The sequence below is a fragment of the Zalophus californianus genome, chromosome 6 (genome assembly GCF_009762305.2).
Source record: "Zalophus californianus isolate mZalCal1 chromosome 6, mZalCal1.pri.v2, whole genome shotgun sequence".
Classification (NCBI taxonomy): Eukaryota; Metazoa; Chordata; class Mammalia; order Carnivora; family Otariidae; genus Zalophus; species Zalophus californianus.
In genome coordinates this window covers 82,265,855-82,283,264 of record NC_045600.1, presented here as the reverse complement: position 1 = coordinate 82,283,264, position 17,410 = coordinate 82,265,855, and the positions used below count along the sequence as shown (strand labels likewise).

Here is a 17,410-nt window from a genome sequence, read left to right as displayed (position 1 = left end):
TTTTCATGTGTCTGTTAGTCATTTATGTGTCTTCTTTGGAGAAATGTCTGTTTATGGCTTCTGCACATTTCTTAACTGGATTATTTTTGGGGTGTTAATTTTGATGAGTTCTTTATAGATTCTGGATACTAGCCCTTTCTCCAGTATGTCATATGCAGAAATCTTCTCCCAGTCCTTTGGTTGCCTTTTAGTTTTGTTGCTTGTTTCCTTCATTGTACAGAAGCTTTTTATCCTGATGTCCCAATAGTTCCTTTTTGCTTTTGTTACCCTTGCCTCTGGAGATGTGTCTAGGAAGAAGGTGCTGCGGCTGAGGTCGAAGACTTTGCCGCCTGGTATCTCCTCTGGTATTCTGATGGTTTCCTGTCTCACGTTGAGGTCTTTCATCCATTTTGAGTTTATCTTTGTGTATGGTTTTGTTACTTATTTTATGGTCGTTTTTGTAGTTCTTGGTTTCTTTCCTCTCTCGCTCTCTCATGGTTTGCAGGCCTTCCTTAGTGATATTCTTTTCTCTGTTTTTTGCATATATATTACTGGTTTTTGATTTGTGGTTACCATTAGGTTAGTATCTAACCTCTTAGGGATATAGCAATCTATATTAAGTTGAAGTTCACTTAAGTTTGAACCCATTCTTTACTCCTCTCCCTACCACAGTTCTAGGTATATAGTGTCATACTTCACTTCCTTTTTTGCTGTTTCTCCCTTGACTGATTTTTACAGATACACGTAGTTGCTTTGGTGCTTCCTACTTTTCTTGTGCCTCCTATGATTTTCCCTGTCCACTGAGTCCTCTGTAACACTTCTTGTAGGGCTGATTCAGTGGTCATGAATTCCTTTAACTTTTAACTCTTTACCCAGCAAGGCTATCATTCAGAATAGAAGAGAGTATTCTTGGCTGCAGGCTTTTTTCTTTAAGCACTTTGAATTTATCATGGCACTCCCTTCTGAAAACTTAGCTGATAGCCTTACAAGGGTATGTAACTGTTTGGCTTTAAAATTGTCTTCATTACTACTCTGTGTCTTGATGTGGATCTTTTTGGGTTGATTTGTTGGGGGTGGTTTGGGCATTTCCTTAGTCATTAGAATTAAGGGAAAAACATGGCTATTTTCTTGTGTTCTAGCTCCACCAGACCTTCAGAGTTAACAGATTTGCAACTTAAAAGCAGCAGATACATGAAAGCGTTTATTATGTTCAAAAAGATGAATTTATATATTACACATGAAAAACTTACAAAGCTCAACTTTGTAGGACAGCTTCTTACAATGTAAAGTTAAAATTACAAGAACTGTACAACATTTCATAGTATGAGCTCCTGTCTTAGAACAAGATAGTGACCATTCTTTAGGATTAAAACAAGATCCGGTAGTAGTCATCTCTGTAGCTGTACAGGAATAGCACGGACACCCTGCAAAAGGGAAAAGGGGAGAGCAGGATAATGAGTGAGGAGCAAAGTTAAAACAAGTTACTTTTAGGACACTTAACTGTAAGAGTTTAGTTTAAAAAAAAAAAAAGATGGAAGGCGAGTGACTGAAAAAAAATGACATGTTACAGAAGCTCTGACTGGCACGGGGTCTGTATGTAAGGCCCTACATAAGAGGAACCCCGTTCACCCCACAGGTTTTCTTGTTGCCTTTGAAGCAGGTGGCAACACGAATGACCAGCATTCTGACAAGAGGACCTACAGCAAAGCAGCCACAGCAGTTCCCTTGCATGCAGACATTGCTAGGAGTTACCTGGGTGATGACAGTTTTAAGTGGGACGGCTACTCCTGGCAATGCTGTGTTTTGTTACTGACAAATTGTGACTGTGATTCATAGTCCTGAACAAGATTTACTGATTATCAAGTGCAGTTCTAACATAATGGTTTATCAGCCATCAAACCTCAACAAGACAATAAAATGTGTCACTTTAAACCCCTTGAATTTTAACCCATGTTGAAACTTGCACTACTTTAGCATTAACTTACTTTTTTTCCACTTTGATGTTATAAATTTCATCACAGACTAATTTGAGGTATCTCTGCTTTGGCAGGCGTGACAGCAGCTGCTTCACAGTTGTATTAAATGCCTGTGCGTCAGCATCCCACTAGGAAAAAAGAGATAAGACTTGATAACAGCTACTAATGTTTATTAACTGGCTTGTCCTGGGTCACTGATGAAATGCCAGTGCCGCCCCCCCCCCTTTAAGTGTACTGAAAAAATACCAGTTATAGATGATAGAACTGGTGGGGCGACTGCTGGGGTTCTTCCTTTGAAGCATCAGTTTTCTTTACAGCAAGACTCCTTGTTAGATCCTGATTAGCAGTGCTGCAGCCACAGTCTGCTACTGTGACTTTAGAGCAGTTATTTCTGCCCATTTATTTTGTGGAAAATGGAAGTAACACCTCTGGCTCATAAAGCAGTAATTGCCAGCAGAGTGGTATATATGCTTATTTACAAGACCACAACAGAAAATGTATGAAATGTTACTTCTGGGGCAAAGTTCATTTATTTCATCTAATTTAATCGAAATCCTCTGGATAGACAAAAGTATTCTTTAATAGGATGTTAAAAAAAATCCTCTGTAGCTGTGATTATAATTCGTTATCTTTGCTATTAAGAATGCTTATTCACTCAGCATGAACACTACATCAAAAACTAATGAAGTACTGTATGGTGACTAACGTAATAAAAAAACTGCTTACTCAAATTTTTTTAAAGTTACTAGGCTATTTGATAAGAAGGCTACCCATTAAAAACTTTTAAAATCCGGTATGGTCAACATATAGTATTATTAGTTTCAGGTGTACAGTACAGTGATTCAATGATTCTGTATATTTACTCCCTGTTCATCATGAGAAGTGTACTCTTTAATCCCCATCACCTATTTACCTATTCCCCCACCCACCTCCCTTCTGGAAATCATCAGTTTATTCTCTATAGTTAAGAGTGTTTCTTGGTTTGTCTTCTTATTCCTTTGCTCATTTTGTTTCTTAAATTCCACATATGAGTGAAGTCATATGGTATTTGTCTTTTCTCTGGCTTATTCCACTTAGCATTTTAGTCTCTAGCTCCATCCATGTTGTTGCAAATGGCAGGATTTCATTCTTTTTTACGGCTGAATAATTTTCCGTTGTGTGTGTATGTATTTGTGTGTGTGTGTGTGTGTGTGTGTGTGTGTGTGTGTGTATATATATATATCTGTATGGGTATACACACACCCATCCCCACATCTTTATCCATTCATTTATCAGTGGACATTTAGGCTGCTTCCATAATTTGGCTATTGTAAATAATGCTGTAAACATAGGGGTGCATGTATCTCTTTGAATTAGTGTTTTGTATTTTTTGGGTAAATACCCAGTAGTGCAATTACTAATTGTAGAGTAGCTCCGTTTTTAACTTTTTGAGAAACCTCCATACTGTTTTCCACAGTATTTGCACCAGTTTGCATTCCCACCAACAGTGCACTAGGGTTCCTATTTCTTCACATCCTCTCCAACACTTGTTGTTTCTTGTGTTGTTGATTTTAGCCATTCTGGCGGATGTGAGGTGATAACCCATTGTAATTTTGATTTGTATCTCCCTGATGAGGAGTGATGCTGAACATCTTTTCATATGCCTGTTGGCCATCTGTATCCTTTCATGTCTTCTGCCTATTTTTAATTGGATTGTTTTCTGTGCTACCCATAAAAATTTTTTATATAATGAGCTCACTTAATTTTTACAAAAATATATTCCATATAGTTCTAGATCTACATAAGCTTCCCTAATTGAAATGAAGGTCTGAGGCAGCATTGTATAGTGGTGAGGAATACAGATTCCCCTAGCCTGCCTAAGTTCAAATGCTGGCTCTGCTAGCATTACTAGTAACTGGTTGACCCTGAGTAAGACATTTAACGTCTCTTCCATTCTCCGTAAAATGTAAAATGCTTCGGCTTCTGTTTATCTATATAATGGGCATAACGGTAGCTATCTCTCAAGGTTGTTATGATTATGCTTAGAGCAAGGCCTGCCAGAGCCTGACACACAATAAATGTACGAGGTGTTAAAATAATCTCTGAAACTTAGAATTCACTAGAAAAGTATGATTCTCTCAGAATCTGATTATATCTATGTCACATAAAAGGAACAATGTAATTAAATTCCTGGAACTGTCCAAAAGTATCACTAAGAAAATAATGCCATTTTCCGTTATGTTTTGGCAAATTAACAGCAAAGCTTTGGAATTTTAAAGGCCACAATGCACAAGAGCTCATCTTGCTTACCTCTAATGATAAAAACTGTAAGATTGTTTCTTTGGGTAGATCCACCTGTTGATACACAAAGATGTATGTCATCTGTCAGGGGACCTAGGCAGCACATACTGACTTGTCACAAGAGTGTCAGCTTGGATGGAGCAACGTGCACCCGGGCTTGTGGAGTCTGGGACGCTACCGTGCTCTATCAAATCAGGCACACGTACATGAACCATGGAGTGGTACGGTTGTCAGCACTGGCGAAGAGATACCCCCAGAGGCTTGATGCTGCTGCTGTACTCCATGTATTTTTAATAAGGCAAAAGTCTGAAGCATTTTAGAAAAATGGTGATTTTGGTTTTTACTCACCCTGCCCCCCCATCTTTCAGAGGGAGAAAACAGGAGAAACAAACACAAAACCTTTCATTTTCTCCCCAGTTTTTACAGATTTAGATTACATGTGGTTCGCATCAGTGATAAAAGGCCTGCATCCCCACACTGTGCATAGGGAGCAACAGTGCCCTGACCTCTGAGGAAATGACTTTGATGACGGGGACCCAGGCAGTCCTCAAAATGTTAAAGAGAGCAACTTACAGCCAAAATTTCAATTTCACTGCTTTTCTGATGTAAGTTGGCAAGGGAGGTCTGAAGTCGTGTTTGTACCTAAACAAGAAGACGACTTGTCAGAATTCAAAACCTGTCAACACAAACCATCTTTCTCGCCATTTTATTTCCTATTGTAGTAAACGATCATGAGTGACAAACTAAGGCCTAGAAGGACTCCCAAAGATTATCTAAGGACTTGAAAAGATGAGTGCCCAGCCTATCCTGATCTCAGGAGAAATGAGATTTTATAGCCTGTTTTTAGATTTTATTTGTTTGACACAGAGAGACAGCTAGAGAGAGAACACAAGCAGGGGTAGTGGGAGAGGGAGAAGCAGGCTCCTGGCTGAGCAGGGAGCCCAACGCGGGGCTCGATCCCAGGAGCCTGGGATCACGACCTGAGCCGAAGGCAGATGCTTAATGACTGAGCCACCCAGGCGCCCCTATAGCCTGTTTTGATAATTTAATAATCCACCTACTTACTTCTTTATAATTTTAAAATGACACCTAAAACCTCATTGAAACTGCATGTGGAAGCGTGGGGATTTTGGTATTAAGCTAAATTTGGAAAAAGGGGAAGGTCACAGCAATGAGGACATGGAACTGAAATATGGTAGTAGATGAATGCAGCAGAAAGATGTCAAAATGAGTTGCCATGCACTATACTGAGAAACAGGAGTGCATACAAAAATGAGGTAACTTAATCTTTTGTATTTCAATCTAATCACATTTTTAAAAAAATATTTATTTATTTATTAGAGAGAGAAGCAGACTCCATGCTGAGTGTGGTGCCTGGCTCGGGGCTTGATCTCAAAACCTGAGATCATGACTTGCGCTGAAATCAAGAGTCAGGAAACTTAACCGACTGAGCCACGCAGGTGCCCCTCTAATCACATTTCTAAATAATGACTGCTCCAACACCCACTTGCCAAGTGAAGCCAGTGTCCTGAGTGAGCTCATTAGCTGGAGGATTGCCCTGATCTTTCCTCCCTATTTAAATCCTTCAGGGATGCCCCCTCCAGGAAGCCTTCATCTATCATCCAAGCAGACACTGATCTCCACCCCGGCCCCATGTCCAACACTCACCTTCAGTGTACCTAATTCAGCATTCTGTTACTGCTCTTCTGTTGTTCTCTAACTGTATACTACATATGCTCCTAAGGTTAAAAACTCTTCGAGGATTGGGGCGCCTGGGTGGCTCAGATGGTTAAGCATCTGTCTTCGGCTCGGGTCATGATCCCGGGGTTCTGGGATCGAGCCCCACATGGGGCTCCTGGCTCGGCGGGGGGCCAGCTTCTCCCTCTCTCTCTGCCTCTCCCCCTGCTCATGCTCTCTCTCTCTCTGTCTCTCTCTCTATCTCTGTGTCTCAAATGAACAAATAAAATCTCAAGAAAAAAGAACTGAGGATTGGGGCCATGCCATATGTCTCTTAAATTTTATGCGGCATTTCACACAGTCAGGCAGATAGCAAATACCAAAAACATGTATGCAGGGAGAAACCTGCCTCAAGTCTTGGAGTAGATCTCTTCTGCTTTGTTTGTTAGAACAGAAACAAAGCAACCCCGTCTGCCATTAGATCCAGATCAGAAAGTCTTCGTTTAGATCTAGTAATTCGGACAGTAGGTACTTCTAGGTGCCCATAATGTACACGGATACCTCTTAAGAGGGCACATGGGACAGAATCCTAACACCAGAGAGATGCTTAAATTTTCAGAAGCCATCAAGTTAAGGAAGTGGGAAGAAAACTTTCCAGGAAACCGTTTATCTTCTTTCCTGTTTTCTTCCTCCTTTGTAGCTTGACATTAGAAAGCTGAGGAAAGTGTATGTACCTGAGTTTCATACCGCCGCCTAGTGCTGGCTGACAGCTTCTCTGGGGCTATCACACTCACAATGGGAACAACTGCTGCTCCATGGATTTCAAACAAACCTGAAACAGAGAGTTGCAGAATTTATGGTCTTGTCCCACTTTCTGTAACACACCACAGAGATGGCAGAGGTGATTAGTAGAATCCACTCTGGTGTGATTCTATGGGCTAGATTCTGTCTGGGCTTTGTTTTCCATCTCTGCAACTAGCTGCACTTGACCTGGAGGAACTCAGAACCCTAACACCCAGTTTTAGTGCTTCTGTCAAGACTCCCAGCCTTCTCTCAGGTGGGAGTGGGGGTGGAAGGTGACAAAAGCATAGGGAGGCTGTATGAGTCACCAAAACCTCATGAACCTAAGGAAAAAAAAATCAAACTTGCTATCTCTCAAACTCTAATACTTTAAATTCCTCAAAGCATTGGAAATCCGACAGTGGCAGAAAGTCAACGCTAACAAACCAAAAAGACCCAGTTCTGTTAAAAGCCAAATATGTCGTCTTGTGGACGTAACTGGGACATTTCTTTTTCAGTAAGGCTGGCAGATGTGATGAAACTAAAGACCTAACTGTCACCACCGCTCCCTCTTGGCTTTCATGAAAACAAAACGTATACATGGTCTTTCTCAAGGTTCTTTTTTTTTTTTTTTAAGATTTTATTTATTTGAGAGGAGCATGAAGCGGGGGAGGGTCAGAGGGAGAAGCGGGCTCCCTGCTTGCAGGACTCGATCCCAGGACTCCAGGATCGTGACCTGAGCAGGCAGTCGCTTAACCAACTGAGCCACCCAGGTGCCCCTCAAGGTTATTTCAATATATTATTCTTCAATCTTTGTGGGGAAAATTCCCAGGAAAATTAACCACATTTAATCTATACAGTAAACTGAGTCAAAGGAAGATGAAGCAGTTGTGAAAATAAGACAGGAAGACAGAGCTGTATTATGATTAGAGGAACCACCAAACTCCTAGTCATTTTCTCAGATGTGAGTTTCAAAGCATAAATTCCATTTGGTATAATTAATTGTATATGTTACTTTAAAAATACATTTCTGATGCAACAAGGAGTTAGCCACAGCAGTGTTTATAGCAGCGCGCACGCATGTGCACACACACAGCATTATGTTTAGATTCTAATTAGTCAATACCTGAAGCATTAGAAAAGGAGCCCTTCAGATTTTGCACTGCAAGATTATCAGAAGCTTCTCTAAAAAAAACCAAACAAAAACAATTAGAAAACAGTCAATAGAGCAACACAACAAAGATACTTTAAAGTGAGCCATTTTTTCCTATTAAATGTAAAAATTAAATATTGGTTATTAGTGGAAAAAAATTTGAACTTAATTATGCTTTTGGTCAAGAGCAAGTAAAAATTATAAAGGATGTCATTTCAAATTAAATACCTAAAGACAACATTTTGATTTATTCAGCTGTGTTTGAAACCCTGGCTCAACATAAGAAGCTGATTTCAATGAACTATAATGGGTGTTCTTTCCGCTCCCCTCACAATACAAGGAAACATTAGGGAGGGCATGCCCCACCTTTATTAAAGTGGCAGCAACCTTGGTGATCACCTGCAGGAGAACATTTAATAAATAAGGAGATTCTTTCAAAAGTTGTGAACGGATGTTCTTTAAAGATTGAATTAGCTTACAGCCTTTGAGAGACACAATAGCACTCTATCTTGGGAAAACAGGGAAGTAATCATGCGCATGGAGGAAAGATTTTAAACTTCCCTGCTAAAACTGAATCCCATCTGGGCCTTTTATGTGTCTTAAGATATTCAGGTCATTTTATGTTTGCTCTTCTACACCTCTGCCTTTTTTGGAGGATCAGTAATCCTAATACCTAGTACTTCTAGAACATTCTATATTCCCTCAAAAGAAGTGTGATGGTGAATTTATTCAAGCTAGGTGCAGGTGGGAGGGAGCCCAGGGTGAGGGAAGGAGAAGAAAGTAAGAAGGTTTGTTTTATATAAGCCATGGTTTTTCACTGTTGGCACTATTGACATTTTGGGCCAGATATTTCTTGGATGGGGGGGCGGTTAGTCAATATGCATTGTAGGATGATTAGCAGCATCCCTGGTCTCTACTAGATACTAGTAGCACCACCAGTTCTAACAACCAAAAATATCTGCCAACAGTGCCAAATGTCCCCTGAGAATCACTGATATAAGCAAAAAAAAAAAAGTATTTTTGATTATAAGCATATATATATATATATAAAAGTTACACACTTATAGAAATTTAAAGAAAATTAAGATCCCTTGTAATCCCACTAACCAGAAATAACTACAGTTAAAATTTGGGGGGCACCTAGGTGGCTCAGTCGGTTAAGTGTCTGCCTTCAGCTCAGGTCATGATCCCAGGGTCCTGGGATCTAGTCCAGCGTCAGGCTCTCTGCTCAGTGGGGAACTTGCTTCTTCTCCCTCTCACTCTCCCTCCCATGCTCTCTCTCAAATAAATAAATAAAATCTTAAAAAAAAAATTTGATACATCATTCCAGACAATGTACGGGTTATGTATTTTGGTTTTAAAAAATAGGATTATATATCTCTTTATCTGTGGACAGATTTCCATGTCAATAAATTCAGGTTTACTAGAATCATTTAAAAAAAAATTTTTTTTTTTTAAGATTTTATTTATTTATTTGGCAGAGAGAGACACAGTGAGAAAGGGAACACGAGCAGGGGGAATGGGAGAGGGAGAAGCAGGCTTCCCGCGGAGCAGGGAGCCCAATGCGGGGCTCGATCCCAGGACCCTGAGATCATGACCTGAGCTGAAGGCAGACAATGATTAAGCCACCCAGGTGCCCCTTAAAAAAAATTTTTTTTAGGTAAACTCTGCGCCCAATGTGGCCCTCGAACTCATGACCCTGAGATCAAGAGTTGCATGCTCTAGTGAGAGAGCCAGCCAGGCGCCCCTAGAATCATCATTTTTAAAGGCTGCACACCATTTCATTGTATTTACTATAATCCAAACAATCTTCTGCCAGTCGATGTTGTGACATTGTGAGAGATTCTCCCAAGTGTGGTCCAGGGACCTCTGGAAGTTCCTGAGATCCTTGCATAGGTCTGCAAGGTCAAAACAGTTTTCACCATAATATAAAATGTTATTTATTTTTACAGATTAAAAAACCTCTTCTAAACCTCTACCTTTTTGGGGTCATCCTTTCACAAATGTGTCATGGAATTTTCCAGAGACTGTATGATGGGTGATAGCACAACAGATTGAATGCAGACGCAGATAGTGACAATCTAGTTTTTTCTATTAACGTGTTAAAGAGATTACAAAAATGTAAAACAATGCATTACCTGTAAAATGTCAAATTGTCATTCTTCCAAAATTTCTTTTGTTTTAGAAAATGGGTTTATTGTTTTATTTTTTTAAAGAATGTTAATTTGTGTGAGAGAGAGCATGATGGAGAGGGGGAGGGAAAGAGGGAGAGGGAGAAGCAGACTCCCTGCTGAGCAGGGAGCCTGGGCTGGATCCCAGGACCGTGAGATCATAACTGGAAGTGAAAGCTGATACTTAACTGACTGAGCCACCCAGGTGCCTCGGGTTTATTATTTTAAAATAAATATTTTTAAAATGTGTTTTAATCTCTAACAAATTATTGTAGATATAAAGTTCTTTGGTGCTCTCAAATAATTTTTAAGGGTATAAAGTGGTTCTGAGACCAAAAAGATTGAAACTGTTACAAGCAATGCCTTGCTAGACTCTTTGTACATACCCCCATGGAATAATTTTTACTATAAACTCCTGAAAGTAGAATTACTGGGTATTTCTTTTTAATTTTTAGTTTTAAGGCAATTTTAACTTCGTTAAGAGAGTTGAAACAGTTTACATTTCCATCATGAATATATGACATCTTTTCCCAGAATATATTAATCTTTCAATTACTTTGACAAAACACTACCAAAATTTACTAATTAACAGACCAAATTTTGGCTCCTTGGGCCTTTCAAACTGATAAAATATTCTCTGACATGTTATGAAAAACAAACCCTGAAACTATGATTAGTCTTATACAGGGGGTCACACACTTAAACTGCTGATCTATTCGGAAGCAACAGAATGAATGATCCATTAAAAGTTATCCTGATGTATCTTCATTTCCCAAAAGGATCAAATTGATTTTTAGAATAAAGGTACAGAAGTTCTACAGGTATTCACAGCTGGTTTTTGGGCTTTTGTTACCTGATAGTCCTTTCATCACTGACTTTAGTTCTGAGTTTCTGCAAAACGTGGTCTATAAGATCAGACTCCTGCACATGTTTCTCTGTTTGTCTTTCCCTCTCAAAAGACTTAACCTTAAAAAGAATGAAACAGAATCAGTTTCTGAAGCCAACAGGCTGAATCAGAGTACAAAACTAAGTCAACAGTTGAGGTTGGTGGTTCTCACTAGGGGCGATTTTGCTCATCACAGGACATCTGGCAATATTTGGAGACCTTTCTGGTTGTTGACAGCTACAGGGGGTGCTACCAGCAGCTCGTGGGTAGAGGCCTGGCGTGCTGTTCAACTTCCTATAGGGCGCAGGACAGCAGCCCCTACAATCATCTGGCCCCAAATGTCACTGTGGCTGTTAAGAAACCCTGGTATAGACTAGAAAAGCTTATCATTGATGAGAGGATTTAAAAAAAGGCCAAGACTAACCAGCTCCTATTTCATTTGATTCTTCCACATATTCTTCCCCTTAAACATCCCCATGGTCAGTCACCAGTTTCCACAGGACTCCCCTCTCCACTCCAAACTCAAGTCCTGTCACCCACTTCTATGGTACCTGCTCTCTCATCTTCACTCCACGGCCAGCACCCAACCTTGACTTCAAACAGCCTTATGTTCCTCCCACTGCTATTTAACACTCACTCGGTTCCATGCCACACACCCCTGCAGATGAATTTTTCTCACATACTGCTCTGATGTCCCCGTCTGTCCAGAACACATGCTGGCTCCCCACTCGCTGCTACATAAAGTCCAAATTCCTTGGTTTTGCTCTCCATGATCTAGCTAAAACCATTCTCTCCTGCTGAAGTATCCTTCTTTGCAATCCTTCTGCTTCACCCAAAGTAGACTTATTCGGGGTAATACCAGAATAGTTCTCTTCTGGCCTCCCTCTTTGGAACAGGCTATTCACCATTACTTCGCCATTCCTTCTGCTTAAAAGTCCCTTTCAGCACACATCTCTATCCTGCCCATCCATGAGGGTCCCCCATAAATCTACCTCTACCCTGAAGACTTCCCTGCCACCTCTGAGGTAATCTCCCAGGCTGATGAACCCTCAGAGAACTTGCACTGTAGGACTCTCGTGGCATTTAGCACTGTCTAGCTCATAATCATGCATGACTGTGTTATGTTCCCTACCAGATTATAGGATCCTTAACAGCAGGGCCTGACGCGTCAATGTCCCTATATCCTTTAGGATCTTAAATTCCATCCCTCCCACACTGTGAACACTTAAAATGCATTTGATGACTGGATGAATGAAGTGATGTCTTGCCCTTCAAATATGAAGATGACGCAAGATTCAAAAGATAGACAGGCTGGAACAATGTGCTAGAATGAACACGATCACATTTAATGGAGATTAATATGAAATCCTGTAATGAAAGCCCTCATTGTAGGTGGCCAGCCAGACACGGTGATAACTGAAAAGGCCAGTGGGTTTTAACTGCTAAGTTCAGTACAAGCCAAAGAGCCACATGATTGCTAAGAGTTCACTAGTAAACTCTCTGGGGAGAAATAGGGTATCTGGAATGAGGGAGGTCAGAGACCATTCTCATTTAGTTAGAATATGCTTAGAGTGCTCTGTAGAACTCTAGTATCACATTTAAAGACAGACATTGACAAGGCAGGTCTAGCGGAGGTTAACCTGGAGGGTCAAGGATTTGGGAAATCATGTTGTAAGGAATGGCTTAAGTAACCAGAATGTTTAAACCAGAAAAGAGGACAGAGTGACATGGCAGTCGTCTCCTACAATTTATCTGAAGGTAGCTGAGAGGGGGAAAAATTAGACTTGTTATTTTGACTACTCTAGAAGACAGAACTAAGACCACAGAGTGTAAATTTTGGGAAGGAAACTGATTCAAGTTTTTAAAATCCGTTAATCATTTTCGCAGTGTGTTATGGTACAGATTACCCAGCAGAAGCTTGATGGCAGTCACTGCTCTGGAAGAGGCCTGATCAGTAGTTCTTAGGGTCACTTATGATTTTGTGACTAACAAGCAGACGAGTAGTGGGGACTTCCAAATCTTCCCATAAAGGATAAACTACTACAAGAAGTGCCTTCCTGCCTTAAACAATTACAAAGTCAGAGAAAACACATAGGACAACTGTTTCTCAGACCTTAGACAACAAGCAGTGGAGGACTATTTTCCAAAATATGGTAAACAAAGTGCCCTACCAGGGCTCGTTTACTGTGCTGAGGGAGCCTGCAGATTGCAGCACAGGAACGCAAAACCCAAACAGAGACTGGGAGTCTTGCCAAGGTGGGGAGAGAGTTTAGGTAGACCCAGATGGCTAGAGACTGTGAGGCAGAGGACTGGAGACAAGAGTGCTCCACACTCGCATCAATTTCTGAAACTCTGTGGAGAAGTCCCCTCAATTCTTGCCAGAGAACTGATCTGTGCATTAGTGAAAGAAAACTGCCCAAGGCTGGGGAAACAACCACCAGAAATGAGTAGGCGTCATGATTTCTGGAATTCACAGGGCTGGGAATAGTTCTTATTATTCTTATCAGGGTGGAGAGACCTCAGAATACACAGGGCAACAGGCAGAATCCTCCTAAGGGTATTGCCTTACTAGTAATGGGGCTAACTCAGGCCTAGACTAACGGCTGCCCTGGATCCACCCTAACAACGCATAAAATGAAGCCTGGAAAAAGATCAAGCAATTCAAGAATTTTAACTACACCCCAGAACAAAGCCCAACAGTATTTATAGGGACATAAAACCTAGCACCCAGAAATGTAAAATTCATAATGTCCAACAACTAATCAAAAGTTACTGGCAGGAGGGTCTGGGTGGCTCAGTCAGTTAAGCGTCTGCCTTCGGCTTAGGTCATGGTCCCAGGGTCCTGGGATCAAGCCCACATTGGCCTCCCTGCTCAGTGGAGAGTCTACTTCTCCCTCTCCCTCTGCCTCTGCCTACAGCTCCCCCTGCTTATTCTCTGTCAAATAAATAAATAAAATCTTAAAAAAAAAAACTACTGGCACGCAAAGTGGTAGGAAAATAAGACTTATAACCAGAAGAAATGATAGATAGATTCAGAAATGATGGAATTAGTAGGCAAGCACCTTAAAACAACTATTTTTTTTTAAAGATTTTATTTTTAAGTTATCTCTACACCCAATGTGGGGCTTACACTTACAACCCTGAGATCAAAAGTCACATGCTCTACTGACTGAGCCAGCCAGGCGCCCCTAAAATGACTATTTTATGTAAAGGAAACAAAAACGCTAAGAGAGAAATGGAAGATATAGAAAGACACAAATATAAGAAATGCAATGGGATTAACAGCAGATGAGATATTGCAAAAAAGATCAGTGAATGGTCCCGAATAAAGCTAAGGGAAAGGGAAAAACAGAAAACAGAGTCTTAATGAGCTGTGGGTCAGTATCAAATGATTAATATACTGTAATCAGAGTCCTACAAGGAGAAGAGAAAAAGGGCGGCACCTGGGTGGCTCAGTCGTTAAGCGTCTGCCTTCGGCTTAGGTCGTGATCCCAGGGTCCTGGGATCGAGCCCCGCCATCGGGCTGGGCTCCCTGCTCGGCAGGAAGCCTGCTGCTGCTGCTCCCTCTCCTTCTCCCTCTCCCCCTGCCTGCGTTCCCTCTCTCATTGTCTGTGTATCGAAAAATAAAAAAATAAAATCTTAAATAAAAAAATAAAAATTTTAAAAAAAGGAAAGAAATCATGAAAGAAAGATAGTTGGAAAATACCCAAATACTGGGAAGTTAAGCCACACATTTCTAAATAACCTGTGGATCAAAGAAGAAATCATCAAAGAAACTAGTAAGTATTTTGAACTAAATGAAAATGAAAGCATCACATATAAAAATGTGCAGGATGCAACTAATGCAGTACTTTTTATAGCATTAAATGCTTATACTTAGAAAAGTAAAGTCTAAACTTACTGATCCATGCCAGGTGCCAACTTTTTTTTTTCCCCCTGTAAAGGCTCAGGTAAGTATTTTAGGCTTTGCAGGCCACATGCTGTCTGTCACATCCTTGTTTTTTTTTAAATAGAGAACGTAAAAAAGATTTGTAGCTCCCAGGCCATACAGAAATAGGCTGTGTGCCAGATTTAGCCTACGGGCTGTTGTTTATCTACCCCTAACCTAAAGTTCCACCTGAAGAAAACTGGAAAAGGAATAAACTAAATCCACAATTAGCAGAATGAAGAAGAATAGAATGGAAATCAGTAAAACAGAAAACAAATGAACAAAAAAATAAGAGAAAAATCAATGACATCAAAAGCTGGTTTTCTGAACAGACAAATGAAATTGATAAACCTCTAGCCAGCCTGGTGAAGTAAAAAAAGGGGAAGGATGGGAGACATAAATTACTAACGAGCAGGAATGAAAGAGGGGATTATCATTACAGATCCTACAGATAGTAAAAGAGAGTATTTGAAAATTTAGATGAAATGGGAACATTCTGGGGAAGATTAACTACTCAGACTCACTTATTCAGAAAGAGGAGCTGAACGGCTCTCTGTCTAGGCCCTTGTGGCTTCACTGCTGAGTCTGACCAAACATCTGAGGATGAAATAATACCACCTGTACACAAAAATCTTTCAGAAAACAGAAGAGGAGAGGACACTGTCCAACTCATTGATGAGGCCAACATTACCCAGATATCAAAACCTGACAAAGACATTAAAAGGGGGAAAATACGTTGATTTTTTTTTTCCCTTAAAAATAGAAATAAAGGTTAGAAGTTGATATATTTATGAGGTTTGTTAAGTTAAAGGTAACAGTAAAACTGGTTAGGAAACAGCCACAGGATATGCCAACCAGCAGGTATCAGTGTGGTCACTATTCCTATTTTCTTAGATGAAGAAAGGGAACAGAGGTAGAAAAGTAGGAAAAACCTACTGCCACTATTTTTGATTTTTTATTTTTTAAGCTGGAAGGGAAGGGTTCAGATTCACTGTCTCTTACTCTACAGCCTTTCTCTAAACACAGGCCCAACAAATACAATAATGGATTTCCACCCACACCCAAGGCCAGGGGACAGTGGGAAGTTGGGTGCTCCCAATACACAGTTTGGGAAATCTGACTGTGAACTGTGAACCATTTCCTTGGGTCTGTACCTTGACATAGCCTCCTCCTTTATCTGAGACGAGGGCCACGTAGGTGATTTCGTGATGTCTGCAGTATTCCTGTAGCTCCTCTTGGGACTGAAACAAACACAGCAGGTGAGATAAACACAGAGCGCCTAGAGCGGCTTCAAGTACTTAGGGAGACTGAAAACACGGTGTCCAACTGTATTTTCAAAGGGATTTACTAACCTGCTGACTTCAGGAGCTATTAATATGAAGCCAGAAGAGTAAGAATTCAAAGGAGCAGTAAGACCTTGCTTTTCTTACTTTCACTGCTGTCCTCAGGGGCCATGGACAATCAATGTGCTCGGGACACAGTAAGAGGTTTTCAAAAGCTTCAAATCTTGGTGCAAGATGCCAAAATTACACAGTACACACAGATACAACGAGAAGGCCTTTGAGGAAAGCCATGGCAACAAAAAACAGCGGACAGTGTAAAGCAGAAGTGAAGCCTAAAGCCACCAAGCAGCGGAGCAGGGACGCCTGCAGGTTCTGCCGCGGGGCAGGACTGAAGTCACGGTTTCTGCAAGAACACTCCTCTAACAATTCATGAAACAAGGGAACCAATGGGAGAGGGTGCTGCTCTGTCAAATGATTAAAAATCATTGCTCAGCAGACTGAGGAGGTTTTCCTAACACACACCAAGACGGACAGCAGCAGGAGGGAGGGTGGAGGTTCTGTTTCCCTGGGCGTCTCTTCAGGCTCTGGGGCGCCTGAGTGTGGGCGAACTGGATCATACGCCCTTTTGTGATCTGCTGGTGGCAGGGCAGACGTTCTCTACAGGCCCCCCTTTCCGAAGGGCAGGCGGGTTCAAGGCTGCTCCTTTCCTCACTTCCATTCCCAGAGCAGGCTGCTGTGGGAGGTCTGAGAGACAGCCACCCACACAGGCTCAATACAAAATGCCTCTGGGAAGTGGGCGAGGCTGGATCGTGGCCCTGCAAAGACGTCCCAGCGTCATCCCTGGGTGAGTGTGTTCACTTCTAGGGGCAAAGGAACTTTGAGTTACGGATCTTGAGACAGGGAGATGACCTGGATCATCTGGGTGGGGTCAGTGTAATCGTAAGAATCCTTGTGAGAGGAGACAGAAGGGTCAGAGTCAGAGATGGAAGACAGAGAGAGAGGTTTAGAGAGAAAAGAAAGTGCTACACTGCTGAGTTTGAAGGTGAAGGACGGGACTACGAATGGAGTGATGCTGGAGGCCTCCAGGGGCTGGATAAGACAGGGCAATGGCTTCTCCCCCTCAAGCCTTCTGAAGGAACGGGCCCTGGTAGCCACCTTGACTGGAGCCTAGTGGAACTGGTATCAGACTTCTGAACGCCAGAAATGCGAGATAACCAGCCTGTATTGTTTTAAACCACGGAGTTGTGGTCCTTTGTTCCTGTAACAATCAGAAACTGACACCGGAAGTAACTCTAAC

At 41.3% G+C, this 17,410-nt stretch overlaps 1 protein-coding gene across 5 annotated transcripts in view; it reads right to left on the bottom strand.

Annotated features, from left to right (window-relative positions):
• Positions 1-1,167: 1,167 nt before the first annotated feature.
• The window catches only part of EIF2AK4 (eukaryotic translation initiation factor 2 alpha kinase 4), a 104,945-nt gene continuing 88,702 nt past the window's right edge, over positions 1,168-17,410 (bottom strand). For all 5 annotated transcript variants that reach the window (XM_027569726.2, XM_027569728.2, XM_027569725.2 and 2 more), the window contains 8 exons: positions 15,985-16,071; positions 10,870-10,982; positions 7,819-7,877; positions 6,647-6,744; positions 4,809-4,877; positions 4,245-4,289; positions 1,965-2,083; positions 1,168-1,403 (listed from right to left, as the gene is read on the bottom strand). In XM_027569726.2, coding sequence (XP_027425527.2) covers positions 1,346-1,403; positions 1,965-2,083; positions 4,245-4,289; positions 4,809-4,877; positions 6,647-6,744; positions 7,819-7,877; positions 10,870-10,982; positions 15,985-16,071 — 648 coding nt within the window. In that variant the 3' untranslated portion in view covers positions 1,168-1,345. The remainder of the gene's footprint in view (positions 1,404-1,964; positions 2,084-4,244; positions 4,290-4,808; positions 4,878-6,646; positions 6,745-7,818; positions 7,878-10,869; positions 10,983-15,984; positions 16,072-17,410) is intronic.